Source organism: Zalophus californianus, chromosome 11, assembly GCF_009762305.2.
Source record: "Zalophus californianus isolate mZalCal1 chromosome 11, mZalCal1.pri.v2, whole genome shotgun sequence".
Taxonomy (NCBI): Eukaryota; Metazoa; Chordata; class Mammalia; order Carnivora; family Otariidae; genus Zalophus; species Zalophus californianus.
The window spans coordinates 107,069,952-107,095,522 of record NC_045605.1 but is presented as its reverse complement, the minus strand read 5'-3'; the positions used below and the strand labels follow the sequence as shown (position 1 = coordinate 107,095,522).

The 25,571-nt window shown below is 51.9% G+C and overlaps 2 protein-coding genes across 5 annotated transcripts; one reads left to right on the top strand and one right to left on the bottom strand.

Moving 5' to 3' along the window:
* Positions 1-588: 588 nt before the first annotated feature.
* Positions 589-14,555, bottom strand: SF3B2 (splicing factor 3b subunit 2). 4 transcript variants are annotated; one of them, XM_027580273.2, is made up of 22 exons: positions 14,394-14,555; positions 14,168-14,217; positions 13,802-13,879; positions 12,814-13,062; positions 12,546-12,596; positions 11,263-11,380; positions 10,864-10,964; positions 10,424-10,520; positions 10,143-10,234; positions 9,544-9,759; positions 9,274-9,411; positions 9,021-9,101; positions 8,582-8,809; positions 7,384-7,533; positions 6,648-6,737; positions 6,431-6,538; positions 5,570-5,677; positions 5,153-5,295; positions 4,968-5,069; positions 1,448-1,547; positions 1,172-1,357; positions 589-827 (listed from the first exon to the last, which is right to left on the bottom strand). In XM_027580273.2, the coding sequence occupies exons 1-22, from the start codon at positions 14,524-14,526 to the stop codon at positions 756-758; spliced, it is 2,691 nt and encodes an 896-aa protein (XP_027436074.1). In that variant the 5' UTR covers positions 14,527-14,555; the 3' UTR covers positions 589-755. The 4 variants fall into 4 exon arrangements, with proteins under 4 accessions (XP_027436074.1, XP_027436076.1, XP_027436075.1 ...); XM_027580275.2 differs by having other exon boundaries at positions 12,546-12,593; XM_027580274.2 differs by having other exon boundaries at positions 14,168-14,214.
* Positions 14,556-17,439: 2,884 nt separating this feature from the next.
* GAL3ST3 (galactose-3-O-sulfotransferase 3) lies at positions 17,440-25,024 on the top strand. The gene is made up of 3 exons (XM_027580166.2): positions 17,440-17,592; positions 21,176-21,412; positions 23,293-25,024. Exons 2-3 carry the CDS (start codon positions 21,288-21,290, stop codon positions 24,461-24,463), a joined length of 1,296 nt encoding a protein of 431 aa, XP_027435967.1. The 5' UTR covers positions 17,440-17,592; positions 21,176-21,287; the 3' UTR covers positions 24,464-25,024.
* Positions 25,025-25,571: the final 547 nt, after the last annotated feature.

Sequence of the window (25,571 nt, the reverse complement as noted above, 5' to 3'; positions counted from 1 at the left end):
TACCACTAGTACAAGAGCAGAATTTCTTAGCACCCAGCAAATGCCTGTTGGGCCCCTGAAGTCCAACCTTGTCTAGCCTGTTGGGAAGACTTCTTGGGACCAGAGGACTAGAACCTGGAGAAAGCAAGCCCCCCACCCACACCTAGAGACTGGGTGACTGAAACCCCTCAGGAGTTCACATGGACTCAGGACAATCAAGATTTTGAGTTGTGTTCTCTCCCAGGTATGGACTTGGGACTCTTTTGGCCACAGGTCTATTAGGAAGGCCTCACCTGGCCTACTTCCCAAGCCCACTGCACTTCCTCAGCCCAGCCAGGGTGCTAAGCTGGCTATTTTTAGTCCCCAAGGACAAAGTAGTAAGGTCAAACCAGACCTAGAGGTACTTCCCGGAGAGCCCTCTTACAAAAGCAGGCAGTAGTAAGACACAATTTCAGCCTGGCTTTGAGGACTGGTGAGTCTCAACTGCAACATCTGATCCAGGCGCATGCCCCTGGTCACTGAGGGAGCCCTGAAGTTGCAGAAAAAGCCTGTTTTAGTCTTTTTGCACGAGGGGATTAAAAGATGAAGGAAGATCAGAAGTGTTACATATGCATCTCTTTCCCTGGGAAACAGCTTTATTTACAAAACAGGTCTAAAATAAGAACATGAAATGACAAGCCCTTGGGAATTGTGGGAGAGCTGGCTCTTGGGGCCATGTGTGAAGCCCAAGCATCCAGACAAAGGGCCTAAAGGAGGGCCAGATGTGTGAGGGGGACCTAAAATTTGAACTCCTTGTATTTCTTGCTGCCCCCACGGCTGTCCTGGGGCTGAGCTTTCCGTTTCTTTTGCTAGAGGAGAGAAAGAGAAACAGGTTACAACAGGTGAAACAACCCACTGATCCCCAAGACAAGGGTGGGCAGCCCGACTCAGCCATGTGGGTCTGTGGAAAAAGCGCTAAAACTGGATTCTCAGACTTGGATCAGTTCCCCTCCCTGTGCCTTAGTTTTCATCATCCTTAAAGAGGGCAGCCCACCAGAGGATTTCTAAGGTTTCCAGCACCGGGGAAACTCAGGGCAGCAGACACTGAGTACACCCTCATTCTCGTATCAGAGGACACCACGCCACTGAAAACAGAGTCCCTGGTACCTAGTCCCTGGCTCACACCCAGCTGGGTTCCCCTGTGACCTCCTACCTTTTGTTTGGCAGCATGCTCGGCCACCATGTCACTAAAGTCTTCCTTCTCCACCTGTGCCTGCTGCTCCCGCACATGCTCCTCATACTTTTGGGTCATGGCCATGGGATCCAGCTCCAACTCTTCAGGTGCCAGGGCCACTTCCACACCTTGTAGCTCGGGAGCCGGGCCCTTCCGGCTCATCACCTGGAAAAGGGATCAGAGTCTTGTCATCTACAGAGAGGCTTAGAAGACTTCGTTTCTGCCCCCTTTCCCAGCCCCCAAAAGAGTGCTCACTGTGGACATGTCATAGATGTGGGTTGATCCCATCATGGCTCCCCCAACAGTGGCCGTTCTCTTCTCTGGTAACACAGTGAACAGCTGAGGTGTCTCACTTCTGCAAAGGACAATGCGGTCAGGCCCAAAAAGGGAGGGACATAAGGGTCTCCGGAACGGGAAGCAAAGAGAACACAAGCAGCACCTCCGCCCAGCTCCCAGAGGAATTCCAAGACACCCAAAGGAAAAATGATGCCTAGGCTGCCTCTGCAGGTCATAGAGACCCATGAGAGGAAAGGACTGGGTCGCTGGGGAGGGGGATGGGGCTGTGCTGACTCCAGGAAATACAGCCTGGAAGGAATACAGGGACTGAGTTAAAGGATCCCCTGAACCAAGTTTAGGAGATCAGAAACTAAGATTCCCACGTGTGAAGAGGGTCTAAGGGTCAGGCTGAAAGTTTCCAAAACAACTCTGGTACAAAGAAGATGGCAGGAGAAAAGAGATGACAACAGCTCCTGCCCAAAGTTGTACCTGGAGTCCTAACATAGAGAACTCAAACTTCCAGTACCTCCTATGGTGCAAGAACCATCTGAGCCAGTCTCGCCATGAATTTCAATGATTCCACTCAAAACACAAGAGCAAATCTACCAATATCAATCCAGACCTCTCCCCACCTCTCCCGCTGGAAGAGGTTAACAATCTATTCTCACACAGCAGCCAGAGTTAATACCTTAAAACAGTTGAGATCCTGTCATTCCTTTGCTCAAAATCCTCTGAGGCTTCTGATTATCTGAATAAACCCAACCTCCCTACGTGATCTAAAGGGTTCATAATCTGGTCCCTTACTTAATCCCTGTTCACTATACTCCAACCATATGACCCTTCCTCCTTTTCTTCCTTGAACGTGCAAAGCTTGAGACTTCTGCAGAAGGAGTAACGGGGACCAGAATTACCCTCCTACCTGAAACAACCAAAAAATAAAATGGGCAAAACACATGAAACAAAGAGCTTCCAGTCACTGGACAGGGGGTAACAAAGGAGAGTAACTCATGAGACAGGAAACGAGGCGTGTCCTTCAGTTACCCTGCCTCCTGCATTGAGAGAGTCTGCAGGCCACAGAACAAGGAGAGGGAACCCACGTAGAGCCCAGAGGACTCTAGTCGACGGAGCTGAAGGGATGAAGACGAGAGACCAGAGAGACCAAGGCAGCTAGAGATCACAGGGCAGAGTCCTAGAGAAGAGACAGCAGCACAGAGACTTGAGAACTCAGGAGACCTACAGAGGGTCCTCCTCAGGACTTAGGTGAGTAAAGTACCAGAGCCGGGGAAAGAAGCACCCAAAAGGACTAGTGGTAACAATGCCTGCTGCCCACATGGGCCTGGGAATAGTGCCTAACTCACTAGCCTTATTAAAAAATCCTCCTGGGCACCTGGGTGGCTCAGTTGGTTGGGCGACTGCCTTCGGCTCAGGTCATGATCCCGGAGTCCCGGGATCAAGTCCCGCATCAGGCTCCCTGCTCAGCGAGGAGCCTGCTTCTCCCTCTGAACCTGCCCCCCTCTCATGTACTCTCTCTCTTTCTCGCTCTCTCAAAAAAATAAATAAATCTTTAAAAAAAAAAAAATCCTCCTGATTAACAGGGCACTGGGTAGAGTATACAGAACGTCCTGGGCCTAGTAGTAGAGAGGACTGCACACCGCTTCAGTCCTGCCTCAGGAACCTGAAAAGCAAGACCTGAATCAAACTGTTTCCAAGTACCTTCACTGTGTGCCTAAACAAACCCGAATAAGATTTATAGAAGTACAAAAGAACCCTGCACCCAACAAGGTGAATTTTACAAAGTCTGGCTTTCAATCAAAAATTAACAAGCATGTGGGGTGCTTGGGTGGCACCATCGGTTAAGTGTCCAACTCTTGGTTTTGGCTCAGGTCGTGACCTCAGGGTTATAAGATCAAGCCCCGAATTAAGATCTGTGCTCAGCATGGAGTCTGCTTGGGATTCTCTCTCTCTGTCCCTCTGCCCCTCCCACTCATGCTCTCTCTCTCAAATAAATGAATCTTTAAAGGGAAAAAAAAAAAAAGGAAATACAAAGAAAAAAGATATTTTCAAAATGAACAGAGCATCAGTGAGCAGGAGGGCAGCTTCAAGAGATCTAATACATATATAATTGGAGTTGCCAAAGGAGAAGAGAAAGCAAAGGGAACAGAAATGTATTTGGAGAGGGGCACCTGGGTGGCTCAGTCGGTTAAGTGTCTGTCTCTTGATTTCGGCTCAGATCATGATCTCAGGGTTGTGAGATCAAGCCTCATGTTGGGCTCCATGCTGGGCATGGAGCCTGCTTGGGATTCTCTCTCTCTCCCTCTTCCTCTGCACCCCCCCACCCCAAAATAAAGTACTAAAAGTAAAAAACTACTGTCAACCTAGGATCCTGTTCCTGACCAAAATCAAAAATCTTTCAAAAGGACATTTAAATAAAACAAAAAAAATTAAAATAAAATAAATCTTTCAAAAGGACAAATGAAGTAGTTTTTAGACTGCCAACACTGAAAGAATTCATGACCACCAGACCCACAACAAGAAATGCTGAAGGATGTCTTTCCGGTGGAAGGAAAATGCTACCAGATGGAAACCTGGATGTACACAAAGAAATGAAAGAACACTGAGAATGGTAATTAGATGAGTTAAAATAGGACTAATTATTCAAATCTCTCTAAAAGATAAAAAAAAAAAGGACAACTGACCATTTAAACAAAAATAACCACATAGTGTAGGATTTACAACATGTCAAAGTAAAAAGCATGACAACAGTACAAAGATTGGGAAGAGAGAAATGGAAGTATACTGCTGTTAGGTGCTCACTACTCCCCAGAAGTGGCATTATCACTTGAAGGTACATTGTGATAAAGATGGATACTATAAACCCTACAGCAACCACTAAAAATAACAAAACAGAGCTTTACAGTTAATAAGTCAACAAAGGAGATAAAATGGAGTCATAAAAAAAATGCTCAATTAATCTAAAATGAGGGCAAATGGCAAAATGGAACAAAGAACAGAATGGGCAAAGAGAAGATCATCTCAGGAAAAAGGGGTCAATTCATCAAGAAGACTTAATGATACTATACATTTATATACCTAATAAGACAGTTTCCATTGCAAGACTATGAGAAACCCCTGCCTGTCTTAGGCACTTACAGCTCCTTCTGCCCCGGATCACCCCATGGTTAGATCTTTCCTAACATTCAGCTCTCGGCTCAGATACCTCAGTGAGACCTTCCCAAAGACCTCCCCACCACTCAAATCCCTCCACATCCCATTACCTAGTTGACTCTGCTTCACCATCCTACCCCCATCCGAAATCAGCTTGTTCTCTGATGAACTGCTTACCTTGTGTTTTTCACTGCCTAGAGCAGTGCCTGGCACAGAGCTGGTGTTCCATAACTGGTTCACAAGGTGGGGGAAGGGGGTAATGAGTCAGTTGGCCAACCCAGAGGCCAAAGGGAAGAGCAAGACCTTCTCTCTCAGCCCTGCCTCGTTCTCTCACCCGTCCATTGCTTCCTCAATCTTCTTCTTCCTCAGCTCAATGAGTTCAGGGGTCTCCATTCCAGCCGGCACTGACGAGAACCCTCCAGGAGTGATGAGGCCACTTCAAAGAGAGAAACAACCTCTGGAGTAAAGAGAAGGCCCCCAGTGACAGACCACTTCAGAGGCAGACTCCGCTCTCCCCACCTGTCTGCAGGGGTAATAAAGCCTGTCTCATCCGGTTTGTCCTCATCACTTTCCTCCTCTTCCTCTTCTTCTGAAGACTCTTCATCAGATGGCTCCAGCTCCCCCCAAGGGGTCCTATCAATCTCTTCTTCCTCAGTCTTGGTCTGAAAGAGATCATTCATTCATTCGGCAAACATTTACTATATACCTATAACGCGTCACGTTGTTGCAAACTGAAGAGATATAAAAGTAAACAGACAATAATCTCTGCCTACAGAGAGCTCATATTCTAGGGGGGAACTTGCGTCAGTCACATCTCAGGAAAACGCATGCCCTTTTTCAGACTTTGAAACTTCCGAACACCCAGCTCCCTGATAATGAATCTACAAACCAACCTCTACACTTCATGACCTGAAGTAAGACAGCCATGCCCTATACCTGAAATTCAGCAGCATTGGTTCCAAACACGTCCCCATAGAGTGGTTTCCCAGTCTCATCTACTGGGGGTTTGCCCCAGCCACCAGCATGGTACCCGAAGGAACAGCTCTGCAAGAGACCAAATGCAAGTCAGCTTTTTGGTCCAGACACACTACAAAGTACAGAATTAATGCTTGGTAACTCTGGAAATTATGATTTCAGAGAAGAATTAAATGTATTACAAGGCAAAAGTGGTAGCAACAGAAATCCAGAGACAATAGGATGGGGAGATGGGAGGCACAGAGTCGACTAATAAACCTCAGGCTTCTTGGTAGGGTCCGTTATGTCTGAAAATAAATCAGGCACTTTTAAAAACAGGATGCTTAACTTCTTACTGATTTTTCCTAACTTTGGGAAGCTTTTAAGATCTATTTCTTTAAAGGGCCAAAAATTTTTACCTGAAGTTTAACAATTACTTCTTTTTCACTTTAATGACTTTGCTATTAAAAATTTTTTAAATCAATGCTCCATATTTAAAAATAAAAGCATAAGGCCATTCTTGAGATAAAATTATTTCTATCTGTCCAGCCATGTATGTATCAGAGAGATATCTGGAAACACATTCACCAAATTTAAATCTGCTTATTTCTGAGTGGTGAAATTATAGGTGATTTTTTTCACCTTTGGAAACTGTCAATTCTCACTGACTGTTTTATGGTGAGCATGTCAGGTTTTTTAGCAAACAAATACTACTATTAAAAAAAAAAAAAGACATGGGGTGGGATGAGAGAAGAACAACAACAAAAATACAAAACCAAAAAAAAAAACCCATCCTCTAGTTAAAAAAGCAGAGGCAGCTAAGAATGAAAGGCCAGTGCTCACCTCGGGGATGGGCGAGTTCAGCCCCGGAATTTTCAGGTTGGGGTACGACGGGGGTGGTCCATATCGCTGCATGGCAATCAGCCACGGGGGAGGGACCTTGTGAGCATTCTGCAGGAAAAAGAGAACAAGATACCATCTGCCCAACCCTGTCCTTGTCTCCTTCTGCCCCAATTCCCACTCTCTTCTTGGCTTCCCCAGTCAGGTAACTGGCACTCACTGGTCCTACTGGCATCCCAAGGGAAATCCTTAGCTCATCAGACAGATCTCCTGGCTTCTTCTCCTTCAGTCGTGTCTCAAACTCTTTCCCCTGAGAAAAAAGCAGAGCACACCGCCTTATGAATGCCAGACACACACTGGGAATTCAATGGCAAGAGACTAGGGGAGCAAAGATGAGAAGTCCCAATCCACACCCCATACAAAATCCCACTGAGAGCTGCCCTAGTGCCTGTTGATTCTCATCACTCCTTTCCCTGGCTAGAGTAGGAAAAGGAATAAAGGCCAGGAAGGAGGGGAAAAGCAAGACTCACAGTGCTAACATTAACCCACTAGAAGAACACGGCCTGATTTAGGACGTGCCTTCTCATCTGTAAAATGAGGGCACTTGACAGGATGATCGCCAAGATCCTTCCATCTCAAAAATTCCCTAATATCGTGGTGACTGCTATTTCAAGGATCAGGAAAAAAAAAACAATACTATTTTCCTAAAAGCATCTACCACTTGGTGACTCTGCCCCTTACCCAGTCGTCACTTTAAAAACATGGACTAAACCTCTCCTCCAGAAAAAACTACCTCATTTTAAGATTTCAAATTCCACTCCATCCAGGGGAGTTAAGGAACAATCCTAAGGCTGAGGAAAGGAGCCACTGTACCAGCTGGGAAAGCCTTTCCAACCAAGAGTTACACAGCCATGACCAAAGGCCCAGTCTTCTCTCCCAAGCCCCCACACCCGAACCTCATAGTACAGGTCCCCGTGGATGGTCAGCTTTGGCTTGGTCTGCCACTTGAAGAAAGCATCGTGCAGTTTCTGGTAGTCAATGTCAATCTTCCCCATCTTGGGCCGAACCTTCTCTCGCATTTTGGACTTCATGGTCTTCTGTTCTTCCTGTGGGGAATTCCAGAAGACAGGTCATAAAAGGTATTCACCAAGTTTGACCCTTCATAGATCTGGCTCCCCGCTCCCAAACGAAATAAAGGGAAAGGCGCCTAGGCGCCTAGGTGACTCAGTTAAGCACCTGCCTTCGGCTCAGGTCATGATCCCCGGGTCCTGGGATGGAGGCCCGCATCGGGCTCCCTGCTCAGCAGGGAGTCTGCTTCTCCCTCTCCCTCTGCCCGTCCCCCTCCACCCGTGCTCTGTGTCTTGCTTTCTCGGAAGGAAGAAGGAAGGAAGGAAGGAAGGAAGGGGAGGAAAACCTCATGTATCTCATTCCAGAAGCTACCCAAATCATTCCTGCTCAAACCCCTCAAAATTACACAATCCATGTTGAACAAAATAGATGTGTCATGTAAAATCATCTTCAGCTATATACATTGATAAATATTTTTTCAAGCCATCTGATCAACAGACTGACCTCATTAGCTGCCTCTGGACAGAACTAGGTGACTGGAGTCTAACTGGAAGACAGTTTTCATCATGTACTTTTGGACCTCCCAAATTTTTTGCAGTACACACAAATATTATCTATTCAAAGTATTTAACTCAAAAATTTAAATCTAAGAAGTTACACAACCACCATGAACCTCTAGCCACAAAGTGCATCAGGCTCACATTGGGAACAGGGAACTGCAGACACAGCCAAAAGCCACCTGCAGGAAAAGGAGTCACCATGCGCAGATCCAAGAGCTGGCTAAGTGCAGGCAGAGGAGGAATGAGGAGACAAGGGGGGAAACGGAGCCACGTGGAATCAGAAGTCTCAGCATGGGGCAGGAGAGCTAGCTCTGAACATCGAGGCCAGGTCTGCCTTTCACAAGCTGATGTCTTCTCCTCCCACCCTTCCCGCCCTCTGTCATATGCAGTGCTGATTTCTGGAGAACGGATAATTAGACAGTTAACAAGTACGTAGGCTTTGGGAACCACATTCACGATTTTGAAATAGGCTGCTATTAAAGATGTGGATGTGCGGGGCAGATCTGAGCCCTGGCCAGTCCCTTACCTTCTCCTGCAGGGCCTCCCGCATCTCCTGGATGCCTGTGCGTTTGATGAAGTCTGGCAGCTCAAAGGGGGGCTTCTCAATGCCTCGTTTGCCCTGGAGGTACTTGCGCTTAAAACACCAGTGGCGTGGTACAGGCACAGAATTCCGCGTGGCCTTGAGGTGAACCAAGAGCTTGGGGTCCTGTGCGGTGACATCATGCATCTCCACAACGTCAGGCCGAGCCACAAGCTGGAAAACACAGCAACGTGCCACTAGAAAGCCCTAACCTCTCAGCTCTAAGACCCTCTCTTTCTCTTCCTCAGGACACATGCCTAAGTCACCCAGGCCTCCTTCAAAGCCCTCCTCCCCACCCCAAAACAAAACCCCTATGCATTTTTATGAGCTCCTCATGCGGTCTCCCAGCCACGCTCTAGATCTGCTAGATCAGCTGGAGTCTCACCTGCTTGAGCTCAGCCACGGTGAAGCGATTCATTCGGCGCAACTTTTTCTTGGACAACTTGGGGGCTTCTGGCTTCTTTTCCTACAGCAAAACCATCATTTCTTTTGAGCAGGACTATCAGGTGTGAATCCTACTGCCCGGCTCACCTCAAAGGGATTCTCCTTTGCAGGAGTTCACCATGGTCCCTCACTGGATGCATCTCAGCCATCTGTCCCGAGGCCCTACCTCCCCACCAGCAGCACGGGGGCCCCACCTGTTCGTCATCACTGCTATCGTCATCACTGTCCTTGTGCTCCTCCTCAAAGCCCTTCTTCTTGGGGGCCGCAGAGTTCTCCAGTTTGTCAAGTTTCTCTGGCTCCTTCTCCTTCTCCTTCTTCACATCATCAGTGAGCTGAGGAGGCAGACAATGTGGAAACCCAAGCCCTGTGTCCCTCCTTAGTTCCTGAACCCAGCCCTGAAAAGATGCCCTCCTTACCCTGTCTTTCCTCATCCCTGCCCCTTCCCAATGCGGGGCTCCTTGTACCTTGAAAGCCTCAAAAATCCTCTTGAAGAAGATGAAGTTGGGTTCATAAATTTCAGGTTCTTCAGTCACATACTCAATTTCAACGTCAGCTGCTGGGGAGTCAGAGCCACGGGACCGGGTTGACTCTTTCTCTCGGTCCCCAGAACTCTCAGATGACGCCCCCCGAACCCGCTGGGGCTTTTTCTTCTTCTTTCGGTTCCGACGCTTCCGGTTTTTCTTGCAAAAGAAGGAAAACCAACCGGGTCAGAGAACCCAAGCACCAAGCCTGCCCCCCCCAATCTCCTCATCCAATTTCCCCAAGTGACGGAGGAAAGAGACCTTGAAGTCAGACTCTAACGTTCTGCTCCTCTCAAGCTGTATGCCTCTCGGTAAATTCCTGCACCTCTTAGAACCTGTTTGCAGCTATAAAACGTAGGCACACACAGTACTCTGAACTCCAAGAATTTATGAGTATTAAACACAAGATATTTGCAAGATGCTTAGGACGGGAACTGACATGAAATAGCAGCTATTATTTATTGAACACCCTGAAATGGTGTCACTTTAGTGCCCAAATACCATCTCCAAACATTCCTTCCAGATTCGGCTCCATCCCATACCTCTTTCTTGGATACAGACACGGTGTCCTCCTCAGTCTCTGAAGCTGACTGGCCCAGGGACGAGCGAGTGTCTGTTTCCATTTCCTCTTCCTCTGCAAAGAAGAAAGGCGGCCATGAGTCCCCTCACCCTAGTACCCTGACACTCGCCCACAGTAACTCCTCTTTACCAAGGGCCAGTTTCTCTCTCAAAGCCTCCTCAGGGGGAAAGGATGGAGGAATGCAGACTCAGCCTTGGCCTCTCCAGATTCTGCCCTGCAGCCCTCGGGACACAACACACTCACCCTGTTGAGAGTTCATCTCTTCCTGGCGGCTCTCCTTCAGCTGCAGGATCTTTTCCAAAGCCTGGGGGATCTTGGGTCCCACAGAGGGATCATCCATCTGCCAGAAACAACCCAGACACAGGAAATGATCTCAGGGTTTCTACCTCTTAAACTAAAAAGACTGCCAGCCAGGTGATGTAAATAGCAGCTAACAACAGTACTAACTGGACCCAATCATCCCTCAGTACCCCTCAGAGTAAACCTCAGAACACTGCCCCAGAAATGTCTCCCAAACCCTACTTCCTGCCCTACCCAAATATGCTTAACTAAATATGGCTCTCCCCCACCCCCCACCTCTGGAAGTCCTCTTATCTCCTCTCAGAATCCTTCCCTAAAAATCCAGAAACAGTCCCCTCCTAAACCACATTCTCCTGTGCCTAGAAAGAAATCACCGATCTCACCTCTCTATTCTCATCTCCAGGGGGTGGTGGGGGACCACGAGGCCGGGGAACTGGGGCTCCCATGGGCAAAACAGTGGGAGTGGGGCCCACTGGAGCAGCAACTGTGAGAAGAAAGAACTCCAATGTCAGAAGACACAAAACAGGCATTTTAAAAATTACCTTCCTTGCTAAAGGTCAGTGTGATGGCCTTAGGGAGAGGAGGGTGGCTAGAAGGAAGTCTGAGAGAGCTTTTGAGGTATTAGTATCATTTTGGTTTTTGGTCCTGGTGCTGGTTTTATGAGTTGTTCAGGTTACGACAATTCATTGAACTATAGGCCCTTCATAGAATACGTACTGACGTTTAGGATTTTTCAAACACATTCTTTTCCCTTCCCTTCCCTTCCATTTCCAGGGTCTTACCTCGAGGACCCAGAGGAGTACGAACACCAATCTGGCCCATGTCTTGTGGGGGCCGAGGCACTGGGGTGCCCATCTTGGCAATCTCCTGCTGCCGTTCCTGCTCCAGAAGCACAGCTGCCTACAAGAGAGATGTGAGAGTGAAGACACAGCTTGGAAATCCATTGGGCAGGCAGCCTCTAGCAAATGCAGGCTTTTAGCCAACAGGCCCAAAGAGAACAATCAGGTATCACTCGAGTTCACACATCCTCACCACCCCCACCCTTCCAGGCTACTGATCCAAATGGAGGAAGCCTCTCATCACAAAAGAAAATCCCTGGAAATAACACCAAAAAAACCCCGGGAAACTCCTGGTTTCTACCAGAGAATTTAACATTTAGCTACACACAGCCTTCTATTTTTTAACAAGAGTTCTCTTCCCCAAGAGATTAAGTTATTTCTAAGGAACAATGAATTCTTTTCTTACACCTGCTCCTCAAGATCTAGCACAATCTAGGGACGCCTGGGTGGCTCAGTCGTTAAGCGTCTGCCTTCGGCTCAGGTCATGATCCCAGCGTCCTGGGATGGAGCCCTGCATTGGGCTCCCTGCTTAGCAGGAAGCCTGCTTCTCCCTCCCCCACTCCCCCTGCTTGTGTTCCTTCTCTCGCTATGTCTCTATCAAATAAATAAATAAAACCTTTAAAAAAAAAAAAGATCTAGCACAATTTAAGCAAAAATAGCACTTCATAAATAACTTCGTATCTATTCCTGTTAATGCCTACTTTCTAATACTCCCGGTAATGCACTAGGGAACAACTGATAGAACACCCCTCTGGGACTGAATGTCTTCTGTATCATTCTCTAACTACATCTACCATGTTCAGTCTAAATATAACACAATTGACTAAATGAATCCAGTACCTACTCTTGTAGGTACCTAAAACAACGTCACAAGAGATTAACAGGAATCACCAAACTTCTTCTGTAATAGGCTAAACAATAAGTATCTTAAACTTTATGGGCCGTTGCAAGGACTGTAATATGTTCTTGGTTTGCTAATTTTCTTAACAATCCTCTAAAGATAGAAAAACCATTCTTAACTCGCAGGCCATACAAAATCAGGTCACAGTCTGCAGTTTACCAATCCCTGGGCTCCAGAAAAGATGGGATTATTTGGAAGATACTGGAACTTAAGGATGAGGTGACCTCCACAGAAAATTTGCATGGTGCATCTTGTTTTGGACACTAAGCACTAGACGTGACAGCCAAGGGACTGGACCATCAGGCCAAAGGTTGGGGGACATTACCCGCTTCTGCTGCTCCAAGAGCTCATGTTCCTTCAGTGAATGATCTCCCTGCTTAAAAAAGAAAACAAGCTCACATCAGCACCACCAGCCCCCGGCCAGGCTGTCACAACTCTGCTTCCTGGGGTCCTCTTCCAGCTGAGGGCCTATGTTCTAGTCTTTGGTTCAGACCCTCCCAGAAGGCTCAGCCCCAGGATCTAGCTCTCTCTGAGGCTCCACTTCCCCTTTAGGACCCTGATGAGACCCACACCGAAGCTGCCATCTGCCCTACCTGCTTGGCACGCTCCTCTTGCTGCATCAGCAATGCTGCCTGTTGCTGCGCCAGCTTCAGCCGCTCCTCCTCTGACAGAGCCACAGGTTCACCCACCCGGAGGGGAGGTGGCGGCCCCAAGTTTGGTGGGCGGGGCCCAACTGCCATAGGAAAGCCAAGGCCAAGGCCTGGTGGAGGTGGTGGGGGTGGTGGAGGAGGCTGCAGAGGGGGGAGTCCCATGGGTGGTGGTGGCATGGGAATCCCAGAAAGCTGTGGAAAAAAATGTGAACATAAACTAGGAAACGTTTACCTCCTGCAGACATTTGCTGGGGATCTACTATGAGCCAGGTGCTAGAATTAAAAGTCAAATGACAAATAATTCCCGAATGCAAGAAAAGAATACTCTGTAGCAATACTGACAGAAGATGCTAACTTTGGGGCACCAACCAAGGAAAGCTATTGACTCTCTCCCCGGAAAACCATGAACGCAGGTTTTGCATACAATTTCAGGAAATTCGAGGACACCTCTAAAGGCCGCCTGGGAACTCCTCATCCCACACACAGAAGCCAACAGTTCCCAGGTCAGAGCCACTGTTCTAGAGAAAAATTCAAATCCTGGCTCAGAAAGGACATGAAAGTTGAGAAGGCTTAAATAAACTGGAGCTAGTGTGTCCCAATGACTCACTAAATGTAAAGGCTACGAAATCAAGTCAAAGAATGAGCCTTTATGTCTTACTGAACAAAATGGAAACTGTGCCCTGGGAAGGCAAAAAGAGTTCTTTCCAGCTGAAAGAGAATCAAGTCAGGCTTCCAGCTCACTTAAGCCGAACCTTGAACAACAGGTAGAATTTGGAGAAGCAGACATTGGGTAAGGTGATAAGGATCAGGACCAAGGGAGATCTGAACAGCTGCCATTACTCCCTGTCCAACCTGTTAGTTGCATCCCCAATACACTGAGAGAGGCTACCCTGAACAGAAGTCATCTTATAAAGTGGAACAACCCCCTTACCTGTGCCGACATGGGAGGGGGAGCAGCTTTGTCCCCATCTTCACCTCTCAGAACTGGCCGATTCAGCACGATGCCCGTCTGGAAAACAGAAAGGACTCCAGGTCAGTCCAAGAAGAGCTGTTCCACAAAACGACATTCACTCCCATTCATTCAACAAAATGTACCCAGTGCCTGTCTGCCGGAGCTTGAGCTAGGCACTGGAGAGAACCAACATATTTAGAAACGATTACCACTGGTCAGGTAATGGCAAAAACCAGCAGAAACAGCAAACCCCTGCTTGCTGTGTAGAACTAAGACCGAGTGGTGAGGGGTCACGAAGGCCTTCTCCAGACACTCGGCCTCCCCTGATGTCCCGCCAACACTCACCTGGCGGGTGTAGGTCTGCAGCCGCTCCACTAGCTCCTCGCGACTCCCTGCTGGGCAAAGCACAGGATCAATGGGGTAGGTCAGGGCGAGCAGGCCAGAGGGACCAAGTCAGGCCCCAGCGGTCCGCCTCCGCCCCTCCCCCCGCCCCCGGGTCTCCGGGGTAACCAGGCTCCGCTTCTCCCTTAGGCCTACGCTGCCCCATCTCTTGACCTCCCGAGTTCCTCACCCTGGATCGGAGCTCCGATCTCTGCCAATTTGGCCTGAAGCTCCTGGGCAGCCCAAGCGCCATAGTGCCCAGGAGGTGGCGGCGGCGGCAGCTGTAACTCTCCTTTGGGAGGCTCGGGATGCTCGGCCGCCATTTTAGCCGCAAGAAGGCGCGCGACCAACCCGGAAGTTCGAGCCAGATCTGGGGCCCGCTTCCCGGAACTTCCGGCAGCGCCGTACGCCACGTCCGCGGGACGATTGACAGGCCGTTCGCGTTGAGGCCCAGCCCCTGCGGATCTCCAAGGGTTCCCCAGCGGCCTGGCCGCGAGGCCTTCTGGGAGTTGTAGTACGCAGGTCCCGTTCTCAGCGGGTTCGACTCCGTGAGAACTGTGCCAGGCTGAAGCACCGGGAACGCTGGGAGCCGAGGCGGGGGCGGGGCTGCGGGGACAGATGGTCCCGCCCGAAAGGCGTGCTTTCCGCGTCTGACCTGCCGGAGCGCGGATCTCCAGCCTTCCGACCCGACTTCCAGCTCAGGCGTTTAGAGGCCGGAGCGCTTACGTTCCTCAGGGAGTCCTGAAGGACTGATTCCGCCGGCGGCCGCGCATTGCGGGCGCCAAGCGGGAGGTTGCAGCCGATGCCTGTGATAAAACAGTATCTGATTGTCTGCCCGCCCACCCCCGGCCCACGAATGGATGAATGGGCTGAAAGAGGATCGGAGCCGGAGAGGAGCGGGCTGAGCTCCAGCTGCCGACCTGGGGGAAGGGCCACACTTAAGCTCCCTTTTCCACCTATCAGGCCGGCTAAAATGTCTCCACTAGGCTTTCTCCCGCTTTCCTTTCCTTCCGTGGAGCTCCCATAACACGTACAAACATCTACCATTTGTTTAAAGTCTTTCTTGCTCCTTTGCCTCACCTCCTCCCCAAGAACGTGAGCCTTTTTACTTGTCTGGCAGCACCTGGTGTTCAAGTGGCGCTCAGTAATGATTAATGGGGAAAAAACACACAAACAAACGAAACGGTCTTGCGGGCGACAGGATTTGCAAATTTTTTAGTCCCGAAAATGAGCTCAGGGCTTTTTCTCCCCTCGTTCCCACCAGCCCACTGGCGGAGTCGACGCTGCCTCCCTTGCCCCACCACCACCAGCAGCAGCCGCCTGTGCGCCTGAGGGAGGGATGAGCAGATGCCCCCTGCCTGTCCAGCTTCCACCTCTCCCTAGCCTGACCCGTCAATTCCGTGTCTCTCCCCACCTCCGCCACTAGCTCTGAGATCCCCTTCCCATTCCAGCCCTGCCCTCTCACCGAAAGGTTCACTGCGGGTGTGTCTGTGTGTGTGTGTCTGTGTGTGTGTGTGTGTGTGTGTGGTGAGAGAGCTGGTAAAGTCTCATTTTCCCCACACACCCACACCCTTCCTATCTTCTTTCCAGCATGCTCCATTTCACTGACTGCCTCCCAAAGAGAAGTAGGTGAGAGCAGGGGGAAAAACAATGGGGTGCCAGGTTTAGGAGAACCAGAAAAGGACTGCGCCAGGAAGGTTGCTCACATTGTAGCCCTAGCTAGGAAATTCTCTTTCCTCCTGCCCAAGACTGGATCCTGCCTCCTTCCATCACCACCACCATCCCAGGCTCCAGATACTCCCAAAGGAGAAGCCAAACCCAGAAGGGACAGAAGAAAAAACAGTGGTGCTCTCCCCTCCAGCTTGTCAGCACACACAGGAAGAACCACTCCTGACCCAAAGGAAGCACCTTTCTGCTCCCTGTAACTGGAGAGTTGCTGGCAGGGCATCTGAGGCTGCAGGGCCCTAGACATGTGTATGTGCTGGGGAAGGTGATAGGGGTCGCTGAGGCAAGATAAACTAAAGTCTGATGGGTGAGGAGGTAATGTAGCTAGGGCCAGAAAGGGACAAGTGCGGCCTCATCATAAGAGCCCTGGGACCCAGGCAGGGCAGGACCTCCCATTGTGCAGAGGGGAACCAGGGGCAGAGAGAAGTTGACATTCCCAAGAGGCCAAACTGGGACCACAAGCAGTTCTCCTGACTCCAAGTCCCCATTCCACTCTACCTCTTAACAAGGATCCTCACACAATAGCTACCTGTGTGGGGCTAGAATGGAATCCAATCCCTTCCAGTCCTGGTTTGGGCAGCTGTCCCAGCTCCAGGATCCTTGCCATACTAGGCCAAAAGGGGAGGAGAAAGCAGGGGTCCGTGAGAACCAATGAACTACATGTGGGGCTGTTGGTGTCTGGCATTATTTTGGGAGGTACTGCTACCCAGCTCCCAGGGGGTAGGAGCTAAGGCCTAAGAAGGCAGAAAATTCAGGACCACCCCCCCCCCCACACACACACACACACAACTCCATGGGAGTTTACACAGAGCCTTCACATGTATCATCTCTGCAGTCTCGGGCAGCTCCAAGAACAGCTCTCTATTGGAGAGCTGAAAGTATCCAGGCCCAGGGACTTGGTTCTTGACGCTGGGTCTTAAGTTCAACAAGGGTTGAACTTGGGTTCTCTGATTCCCAATACAAAGTGCTAAATTTAGCTCTGGTCAGGAGTGAGTGGGTCTGGAGTCCAGCTGGAGAGTAGGAGTGGGTCAGCAGCAAGGGCTGGAAGGAAAGGGTCCCCAGGAGTGCAAGGGCAGATGGGACCAGACTTCAGGCTGGAGCTTCTCTACTGGAGGTGGACAGAGGAGAAGGAGAGGAGGGAGGAAGCATGTGGGTGCTTGTAGAGGTACTTGTGTCTCTAACTCCCCCAGGACCCACCAGCCCAAGGTTGGCCTGTGGAACCCGGAATGCCCAGCAACGCCAGAGTATCCAGATACCTTCTGGGCCTCAGTTTCCCCTTCTGTGGAGAGCAAGGAGCTGACCACATTGGTGTCCAGTCTCTGCAAGGTTGCCAGACGATGCCCGCATCCGAAGACGCCACCCGGAGATTGTTCCTGGGCAGCACGAGAGTCAGAGCTGCCCCCTCCCCTTCCCCTCCCCCTCCCCGGCACGGCTGCCGGGCCCCCGCCCCCGCCCCGCCTCCGGTGTGCGATGGGGGGCGGGCGGCCGGCAGAGCCGAGAGGATCAGAGCCGCCACCTGATCCCATCCAGGCGCGGAGAGGCGAGCGAACCGGCACTCGGCGCTCAGGGCCCCCGGCGCCCTCCGATCCGCACTGGATTTCGGGACAAGGGTTGGGAGATAGCGGCGACCACCCCCCACCCGGGTCGGAGGCAGAGCCCGCGGCGTGAGTACTGACTGCAGTGGCCGGCCTGGGGCTGGGGGACGGAGGTGGACCGGACCGGGACTGAGATCGGAGATCGGAGATCGAGGGTGGGCGAGAGAGTGTCGTGGGGGCCTAGTGCCCGAAGAGCATGGGGCGGGGGGGGGGGGGGGGGGGGCGTTCTACCCCCTGGAGAGCGAGGGAGGCCCGGGGTGAGAGGGGGAATCTGGCTTATCCCCTATGGTGAGCAGATCTTGGTGACGGGATCTCTAGGGTAGGTGGGGATGAAATTGAAAGAATGGGGGCTGGAGGGGCGGTAGTGATGGAGAGAGGAGGATGAAGGCAATTCAGAGACAGGGATGACGTGGGGGTGGATGGCAGGGAGAGGGGGCTGGGGGGACCTGGCAGCAGGCTGGGAGGAAAAAGGAAGAAAAAGAGAGAGGTGGAAAGATACATGATCTCCTGGGCCACTTACTTGCAAACCCCTGAGCCCTTGGCCCCTTCCTTTCTAGTGCCCTGGGCAGTTTCCCTCCCTACTCATTGGGCTGTGCCATCCTCAAGTAAGGATGGAGTCTCCAGGTCATCCAACGGTCAGGTCCGGTGGTCCAGGCCAGGACACTCTCCTCCTCTAAAAGCACCTATATTGGCCCTAGGGCTGTGATGGAGAGAGAAAAGGGCTCATTTGGGAGTGGGTGGGTGTCCAGGCCAGTTTTCAAAGCTCTGGCTAGCTAGACCATTTTTTTCCTTTGGTTCCCTGGAGAAAGGAAAGCAATTTGCAAAACCAGGCAGCAGCCTGAGGTAAATTGTTCTGACTAAAATTAGCACTGATATTCTGATGAGGCTGGGCATCCTGACCTGTCTGGGACAGCTGAGGAAAACTCTCTCCATGGAGAAGAGACATGGGAAGCAGGGGAGTAGTTTGAAGCATGTGATCGGCCGGAGCCGGGGGGGGGGGGGGCCAGGAGACCACCACCCACCCCACGGCATCCTGGAGATGACAGAGATTAAATCCAGCCCCAGCCAGCCCCTTTCCCCAGATGCCAGTGCTCAGACTCCAGCTCCAGAGGAGCCATCATGGAGAGAACTTGCCAAGGGAAGGGAGGCCTCCTCCAGTGTCCAAGCAGCACCCTCTCTCAAGACCTGGAATGTTTAGCCTGGCTGAATGCCCACCAAGAGGAGACAAGGTTACTGTTTTCAAATACCTGAAGGTCTGTCATGGAGAAAAATGACCCGTGTGGTCTAGGAGTGCAGCACTAGGAATCATGTGGAGTGGAAGGTGCAAGGGGACAAGCTGAGGAGGGCACTAATGGTGGCAGGCTGATCCCAGCTGTGCCAGACACAACTTTTGAACAGCTTGATGCTGCTCAGAAAAATGGACCAGGCTGTATCTGAAGGTGGTGAGCATCCCATCACTGATGGTGGCCAAGCAGAAACTGGTGCCACCTTGGAGGGCTGGTGTCCAGGGAGTTCTTGTGCTGATGATTCCCTATTCCAAGGGGGGCCTCAGACTGGAATCTGGCTGGCTGGGTCCCCAGGGCTAAGACATGGAGGGGAGTGGGATGGAAAGGACCACCAAGCACTCTGTCGTCCTTCTCTGTGTGGCCTGGTTGAAGCATTCCCCAAGCAAAGTCCCAATGTAGCTCCCTCCAGGCTTGACCTCCTTGGGTGACCCAGAGTCCACTGAAAATAGGGTAGTTTTAGTGAGTTTAGCACAGATGAGAATAGGTTGCCCCCCTCCACTCTGCCCCCTTGAAAACTCCCATCTTGTCACCAAATCCTCAGGGCAGGATGAGTGGCAGAGGCCACAGGCTCTGACTTCCTCTTGTAGGCTTCCTTGCTCAGACAAAGCCAGCCCTTCTCTGCCCCTATCAATTCTTGAAAACACAGCAGGGCCTTAGGCTTTCTCCGCTATGCCCTTGGTTGACCCTCTGTGGCTGTACCCTTCACCTCCCTCGGCTCCAGGCAGATTAAGTCTGTCTGTAGGCTGGTGGAGGAAACCAGGTGATGGGGCCTGGAGAGAAAGGCAAGGCATAACCAGGACATCTTTCTACCCAAACAGGTTTAAATGTAATCCAGGATTAATGAGGGGCCGGGGGAGGTAATGGTAAAGAAGAGGGACTGGAAACCAAGCTCCAAGCCCCAGGAGAACATGATGGTCAAAGGTTTTTACATTACCTCATCCCTCCTGGGACCCAGGTGTCCTAGTTCCATACATATATGTGCAGATGCCCACAGGGTTCCAGGCTCCCTCTCCCCTTTCCAGACATGTGTATGTGAGGCTGAAGCTGAACCCAGACCTGGAGACCGAGGCCCCTGAGACAGAGACCCTACAACAGTGGGGAGACAGGCATTGCTGCTGTAACTGACTTTCCACTAGCACTGCCAAAGGCCAGGCTGCCCTTGAGCCAAGGCATTCACATGGGGACAGGTGACTGGCCGGAAAGCAGGCCCTTCCGCCTCTCACTCCTGCCACTCACCTGGGATGGAGGCGGTAGTGATGGAGAGAGGAGGATGAAGGCAATTCAGAGACAGGGATGACGTGGGGGTCATCCTGGGTCTTCTCCTGGAGAATCTCCGCAGGACAACAAGCAGAAGCACCTCTGTATTCACCACACACACACCCCCTCTCCCAGGCTGCCATGTCACGGCCTTGGCGAGGCACCTCTCACTGCACAGTCAGCTGATGGGGCGGCCAGGGTTTCAGGTGTCTGGGGATGAAATCCAGATAGGGTTCTGGGATTTCAAGTCCTTCCTTTCTTTCCCTCATGGATTTATTGGTCTTGGGCCTCAGGGCAGGACCCCAGCTAGGAAGACTCAGGGCTCAGAAGCATGCAGAACTGCCAGAGTCTAGAGCAGGGATGGGGAAATCAGTTCTCTGTGGAAGCAGCACACATAACATTTAGGGGGATGGGCTTTGAAACCAGAAAGAGCAGGTCTGAATCCTGATTCTGCCAACAGCCGTGTGACCGCAGGACAAGTAGCACCATCACTTACTCAGTTTCCTTGTCTGCAAAATGGGGAATAATACCTATGTTAGGGTGTGGTGGGCATTAAATGAAATTAAGTATGTAACAGTATAGTACATGTTGTAAGCCTACAGTACTGATCCCTTGTCCAAGTCAAGAGACTCGAGAAAGCCATAGGTCTGGTTAGTGGTTTCTGAGGAGCTCAGTCTCTGGGGAGTCAAGACCAACTCTTGGCTGAAGCAGTCAGGCAAGGAGTCCTGGAGGAGGGAAACCTTGAATTGAGACTTCTGTGCTTTAAGCCAAGCCCTGGTGCTAAGCTAAGTCTACTGGGGAGACAGATACAAATGACCACAACACAAAGACGAATTAGGGCCAGGCAGAGAAGGCAAGACAGGGCTCAAGGGAGGAGTGGCTACAGCTTGAAGGGCTGGCCACACCCCAGAGCCTGTAATTCCACCCAAGACTAAGTTATCTGGAGCAGTGTGGAGATAGGGTCTTGGTAATGGGAGGTAGGAATCCGATCTTCTCTGGCTTCTCTGCTCACCCCACCCTTTGGAGCTCTCCTTTGCAGCAGTCCTGCTGGGGCCCACAGCCCATCTCCTCTGCCTGCTGCAAACCTGTTTGCCTCCTTCTTCTGCCAGGCCTCTCAGGAATACTGGCCCTGCTACCAGAGCCCCAGGAGCCCCCATGAGTGCCGGTGAAGGGAGTCCTGGATAGCGAGGCCCCAGCTGGTCCAGGGGTGGGTACCCCATCATGCCACCCATCCTCCAGCACGTGCAGCAGGCCACCAAGATGATGAGCCGAAGGAAAATCCTGCTGCTGGTGCTCGGGTGCAGCACCGTAAGCCTCCTCATCCACCAGGGGGCACAGCTCAGCTGGTAAGGGGGCAGGGCCTTGGTGTGGGGGTGGGACCCAGGCCAGTTGCATTCTTGCCGGGTTGGCAACAGAACTGGGAGCTCTCCTTCCCATTCCTTCTATCTGCCAGGAGAGTCTGTCTTCTGCTGGGTTTTGCTCCTTCCCCCTATTCTTAAAAGTGCTTTTTATACATTCTCTTTAGATCCACACAACCTCCCTGGGCAGGGACTGGTCTTCATTGAAAGGTTGCTTGAAGGCACAGAGTTAGTCAGTGGCTAAACTGGGATTCTAATCCAGTCCAAGTCCTTCTCACGGCATTCTGAGTGCCTTCCCCAAAGGACTGCAAACAACTTCTCATTGCTTCTGCTGTGCTGGGCAAATGCCCTCACTTCTCTGAGCCTGTTTCCTCATCTATAGAATGGGAATGATGGTATGTGTGACCCAGTCAGCCATCCTGATACAGGATACCATGTGACAACTAATAGGAGCCCTTGCCCTACTCCTGGCTATGTGAACCCAACAAATCCCTGCACCCTTCAGGACCTCAGCTTCCCATTTCCTACATTATCTGCCCATGAGAATGGTGTGAATGGGCTCAGTTCTCCTTGTCGGAGGATTTGCTGGTCTTTAGGAGGGGCATCTGGGTAGATATAACCCTGAGCCCAAACCAGCCACAGGCAGGAAATCTCAGTGGTGTTCTCAAAGGTGCTTAGAATAGTCCTCATTACATGATGCTTAGGATAGAAAAGAAATGAGAGTAACTCAAAGTCTGAAGGGAATTTACAGGTCATCTGTAATGATGCGAGCACCTTTGTTTCAGGAACACGGAAACAGAAATGAAAGCTTCATGAAAGCTAGGAGAGTATTCTCTGCTTTTTATACTAGCAAAAGTCTTGAGCCTAGAACAGTGCCTGGCACATAATAGATGCTCAAAAAAAATTTGTTGACTGAATGAACGAAGCTCCAGGGAACTAAACAGAATCGTGTTAACAAATAGATTGCCTCAAAGCCCATGCCACTCATCAACAAGATGAGGAGCCAGAGAAAGAGAAAAATGAGAAAGAAGACAGAGAACAAGAGAATATGGTGACTTTATCTGAGTTGCCAGAAAACGTAAATGATTCTTTTTCTGGTCCTCAGTTTCTATAGGTGTAGAGTAGACTTTCTCAAGGATCTCCAAGGGCCTCTGTCCTTATAATAGTTATCTATTTCTGTGTGGCCAAATTACCTCAAAACTTAGCACCTGAACACATCAAACATTTATTATCTTGCTTCTGTGGGTCAGGCATCCATGTGTGGCTTAGCTGGGTACCTCTGGCTCAAGGTCACATGGAGTTGCAATCAAGCTGGCTGCTGAAGATGCAGTCTCATCTGAAGGTCTGACTGGAAGTGCTCGCCTTCCAAGCTCTCTCATGTGGTTGCTGGCCGCATTCAGTTCTTCAAGCGGGCTGACAGACTGAGGGCCCAGTACCTCGTGGACTATTGCCACCTGGTGCTTCCCCATAAGGGCTGCTCACAGTATGGCAGCTTGCTTCTCCCTGCCTGAGTTATCCTAGAGAGAGAGAGAGACACCAAGATAGAAGCCATAGTCTTTTAATAATGTAATCTCAAGAGTGACATCCCCCCGTTTCTCCCTATTCTATTCCCTAACGGCATCAATAAGTCCTGCTGATATTCATGGGGAGGGAAATACACAAGAGAGTGAATCCCCAGAGGCCAGCAGGGCTCACTGGGGGTCATCTTAGAGGCTGCCTGCCATACCCCTCTAGGGGTCCATGCGTATATAGCCCAGGATGGGCCGTTCTGTGCCCGTCTCACCGTCCTTGGGGAGGGGTAGGGGTCGAGACGCACCCCTCTCACACTTCCTCCCCCCTGCAAACTCCCCCCACCCCGGACTTGGCAGGTACCCCAAGCTGTTTCCTCTGAGCTGCCCGCCTCTGCGGGACTCACCGCCCCGCCCCAAGCACATGACTGTGGCCTTCCTGAAGACGCACAAGACCGCAGGCACCACCGTCCAGAACATCCTGTTCCGCTTCGCCGAGCGCCACAACCTGACGGTGGCCCTGCCGCACCCGAGCTGCGAGCACCAGTTCTGCTACCCACGCAACTTCTCGGCACACTTCGTGCACCCAGCCACGCGGCCACCACACATGCTAGCCAGCCACCTGCGCTTCGACCGCGCGGAGCTCGAGCGCCTCATGCCGCCCGGCACCGTCTATGTCACCATCCTGCGCGAGCCGGCCGCCATGTTCGAGTCGCTCTTCAGCTACTACAACCAGTACTGCCCGGCCTTTCGGCGCGTGCCCAACGCGTCGCTCGAGGCCTTCCTGCGCGCGCCCGAGGCCTACTACCGCGCTGGGGAGCACTTCGCCATGTTCGCTCACAACACGCTGGCCTACGACCTGGGCGGCGACAACGAGCGCAGCCCGCGCGACGACGCCGCCTACCTGGCGGGCCTCATCCGCCAGGTGGAGGAGGTCTTCTCGCTCGTCATGATCGCCGAATACTTCGACGAGTCGCTGGTGCTGCTGCGGCGCCTGCTGGCCTGGGACCTGGACGACGTGCTCTACGCCAAGCTCAACGCGCGCGCCGCCAGCTCGCGCCTCGCCGCCATCCCCGCGGCGCTGGCGCGGGCCGCGCGCGCCTGGAACGCGCTCGACGCCGGCCTCTACGACCACTTCAACGCCACGTTCTGGCGCCGCGTGGCGAGCGCCGGCCGTGCCTGCGTGGAGCGCGAGGCGCGCGAGCTGCGCGAGGCCCGGGAGCGCTTGCTGCGGCGCTGCTTCGGCGAGGAGCCCGTGCTGCGGCCCGCCGCGCAGATCCGCACCAAGCAGCTGCAGCCGTGGCAGCCCAGCCGCAAGGTGGACATCATGGGCTACGACCTGCCCAGCGGCGGCGCCGGGCCAGCCACCGAGGCCTGCCTCAAGCTGGCCATGCCCGAGGTGCAGTACTCGAGCTACCTGCTGCGCAAGCAAAAGCGCCGGGGCGGCGTGCGGGCCCGGCCTGAACCGGTCCTGGACAATCCTCCGCCCCGGCCCATCCGGGCGCTGCCCCGCGGACTCCAGGGCCACTGAGCTCTGAAGTGTCCGGGTCCTACCCTGCCCACCGGGAGTCCTGCCTGGGAACTGCCCCCAGCTCCCACCTCGTCAGGGCCCCTTCTACTCACTACTTGGGACCGCATCTCCCAGTCTGAGCCTGCTTCCCTAGGGTGAGTTGAACCCCGCCTTCGTGGAGGGTGCTGGTAGGCCCGATCAAGCCCTGGGCCACCCTTTTCCCCTTCCTGACTGGTTGGTGACCTTAACAAGAGGTCTGAGGCCTGTCCGGAACTGCCCACCCTGCCTTTTTCTGTGGGTTGAGCCACTCACCTGTCTTTTCCAAGTGGGTGAGCCCAGGCCTCACGCAGAAGCGGGGGTGAGCCCTGGGAAAGGCTGCTTTGCCTGTCAGCTTCCCCGGGGCTCTTGCTCTTCCTCCCAGGGGTCAGAGACCCCCACACTGTCTGTCTTCCAGGTTCCACCCTCCCCACAGACCTAAGCTGCTCCCAGACTCCCAGAACCGAGAGTTCTTGGGTTGGGCTTTTTGTTTGTTTGGTTTTTCTTTCTTTCTTTCTTTTTTTTTTTTTTAATAAAATATCTTTAAAAGGCACAGGTTGTATGTTCAGTCATTGAAAGCCAGATTTCCCATGTTTGAGGATGAGGCGGACGCCCAAGAATAGCAGCTGTGACTGGCACCGTGAGGAAGAGGGCCCAGGCTCGATCAAGCTCCTCCACCACCCTTCCCAGAGGCTTGCAACCGTCACCAACACCCTCTTGACTGACTGGGCTCACCGACGCAGACTGGCCACCTCAGCTCCACTATTGTCCTTTGAGAAAATCTAAATCATGCCTTTTTATTCAGTTCAGCCCCACTTAGCATCATCTCTAACTTGGGGACATAGGTGAGCAAGGCAGATAAGGCTCATGGGGCTCGTCGGGAGCATGGGGAGACATTGGAACTGGAGCAGGACCTACAAATTGAAGGAAGGGCCAGAGCTGAGTAGAGGGAAAACAACCACTCAGGCTGAGCAGAGGTTGGATGGAGGATCATACCCGGTAAGGAGGTGTTCAAATCCCCTTCCCCCTTCTGAGTCACCAACTTCACCACCGGCCCTCCCCACAAGGAGAAGACATCCTGACTCAGATGAGG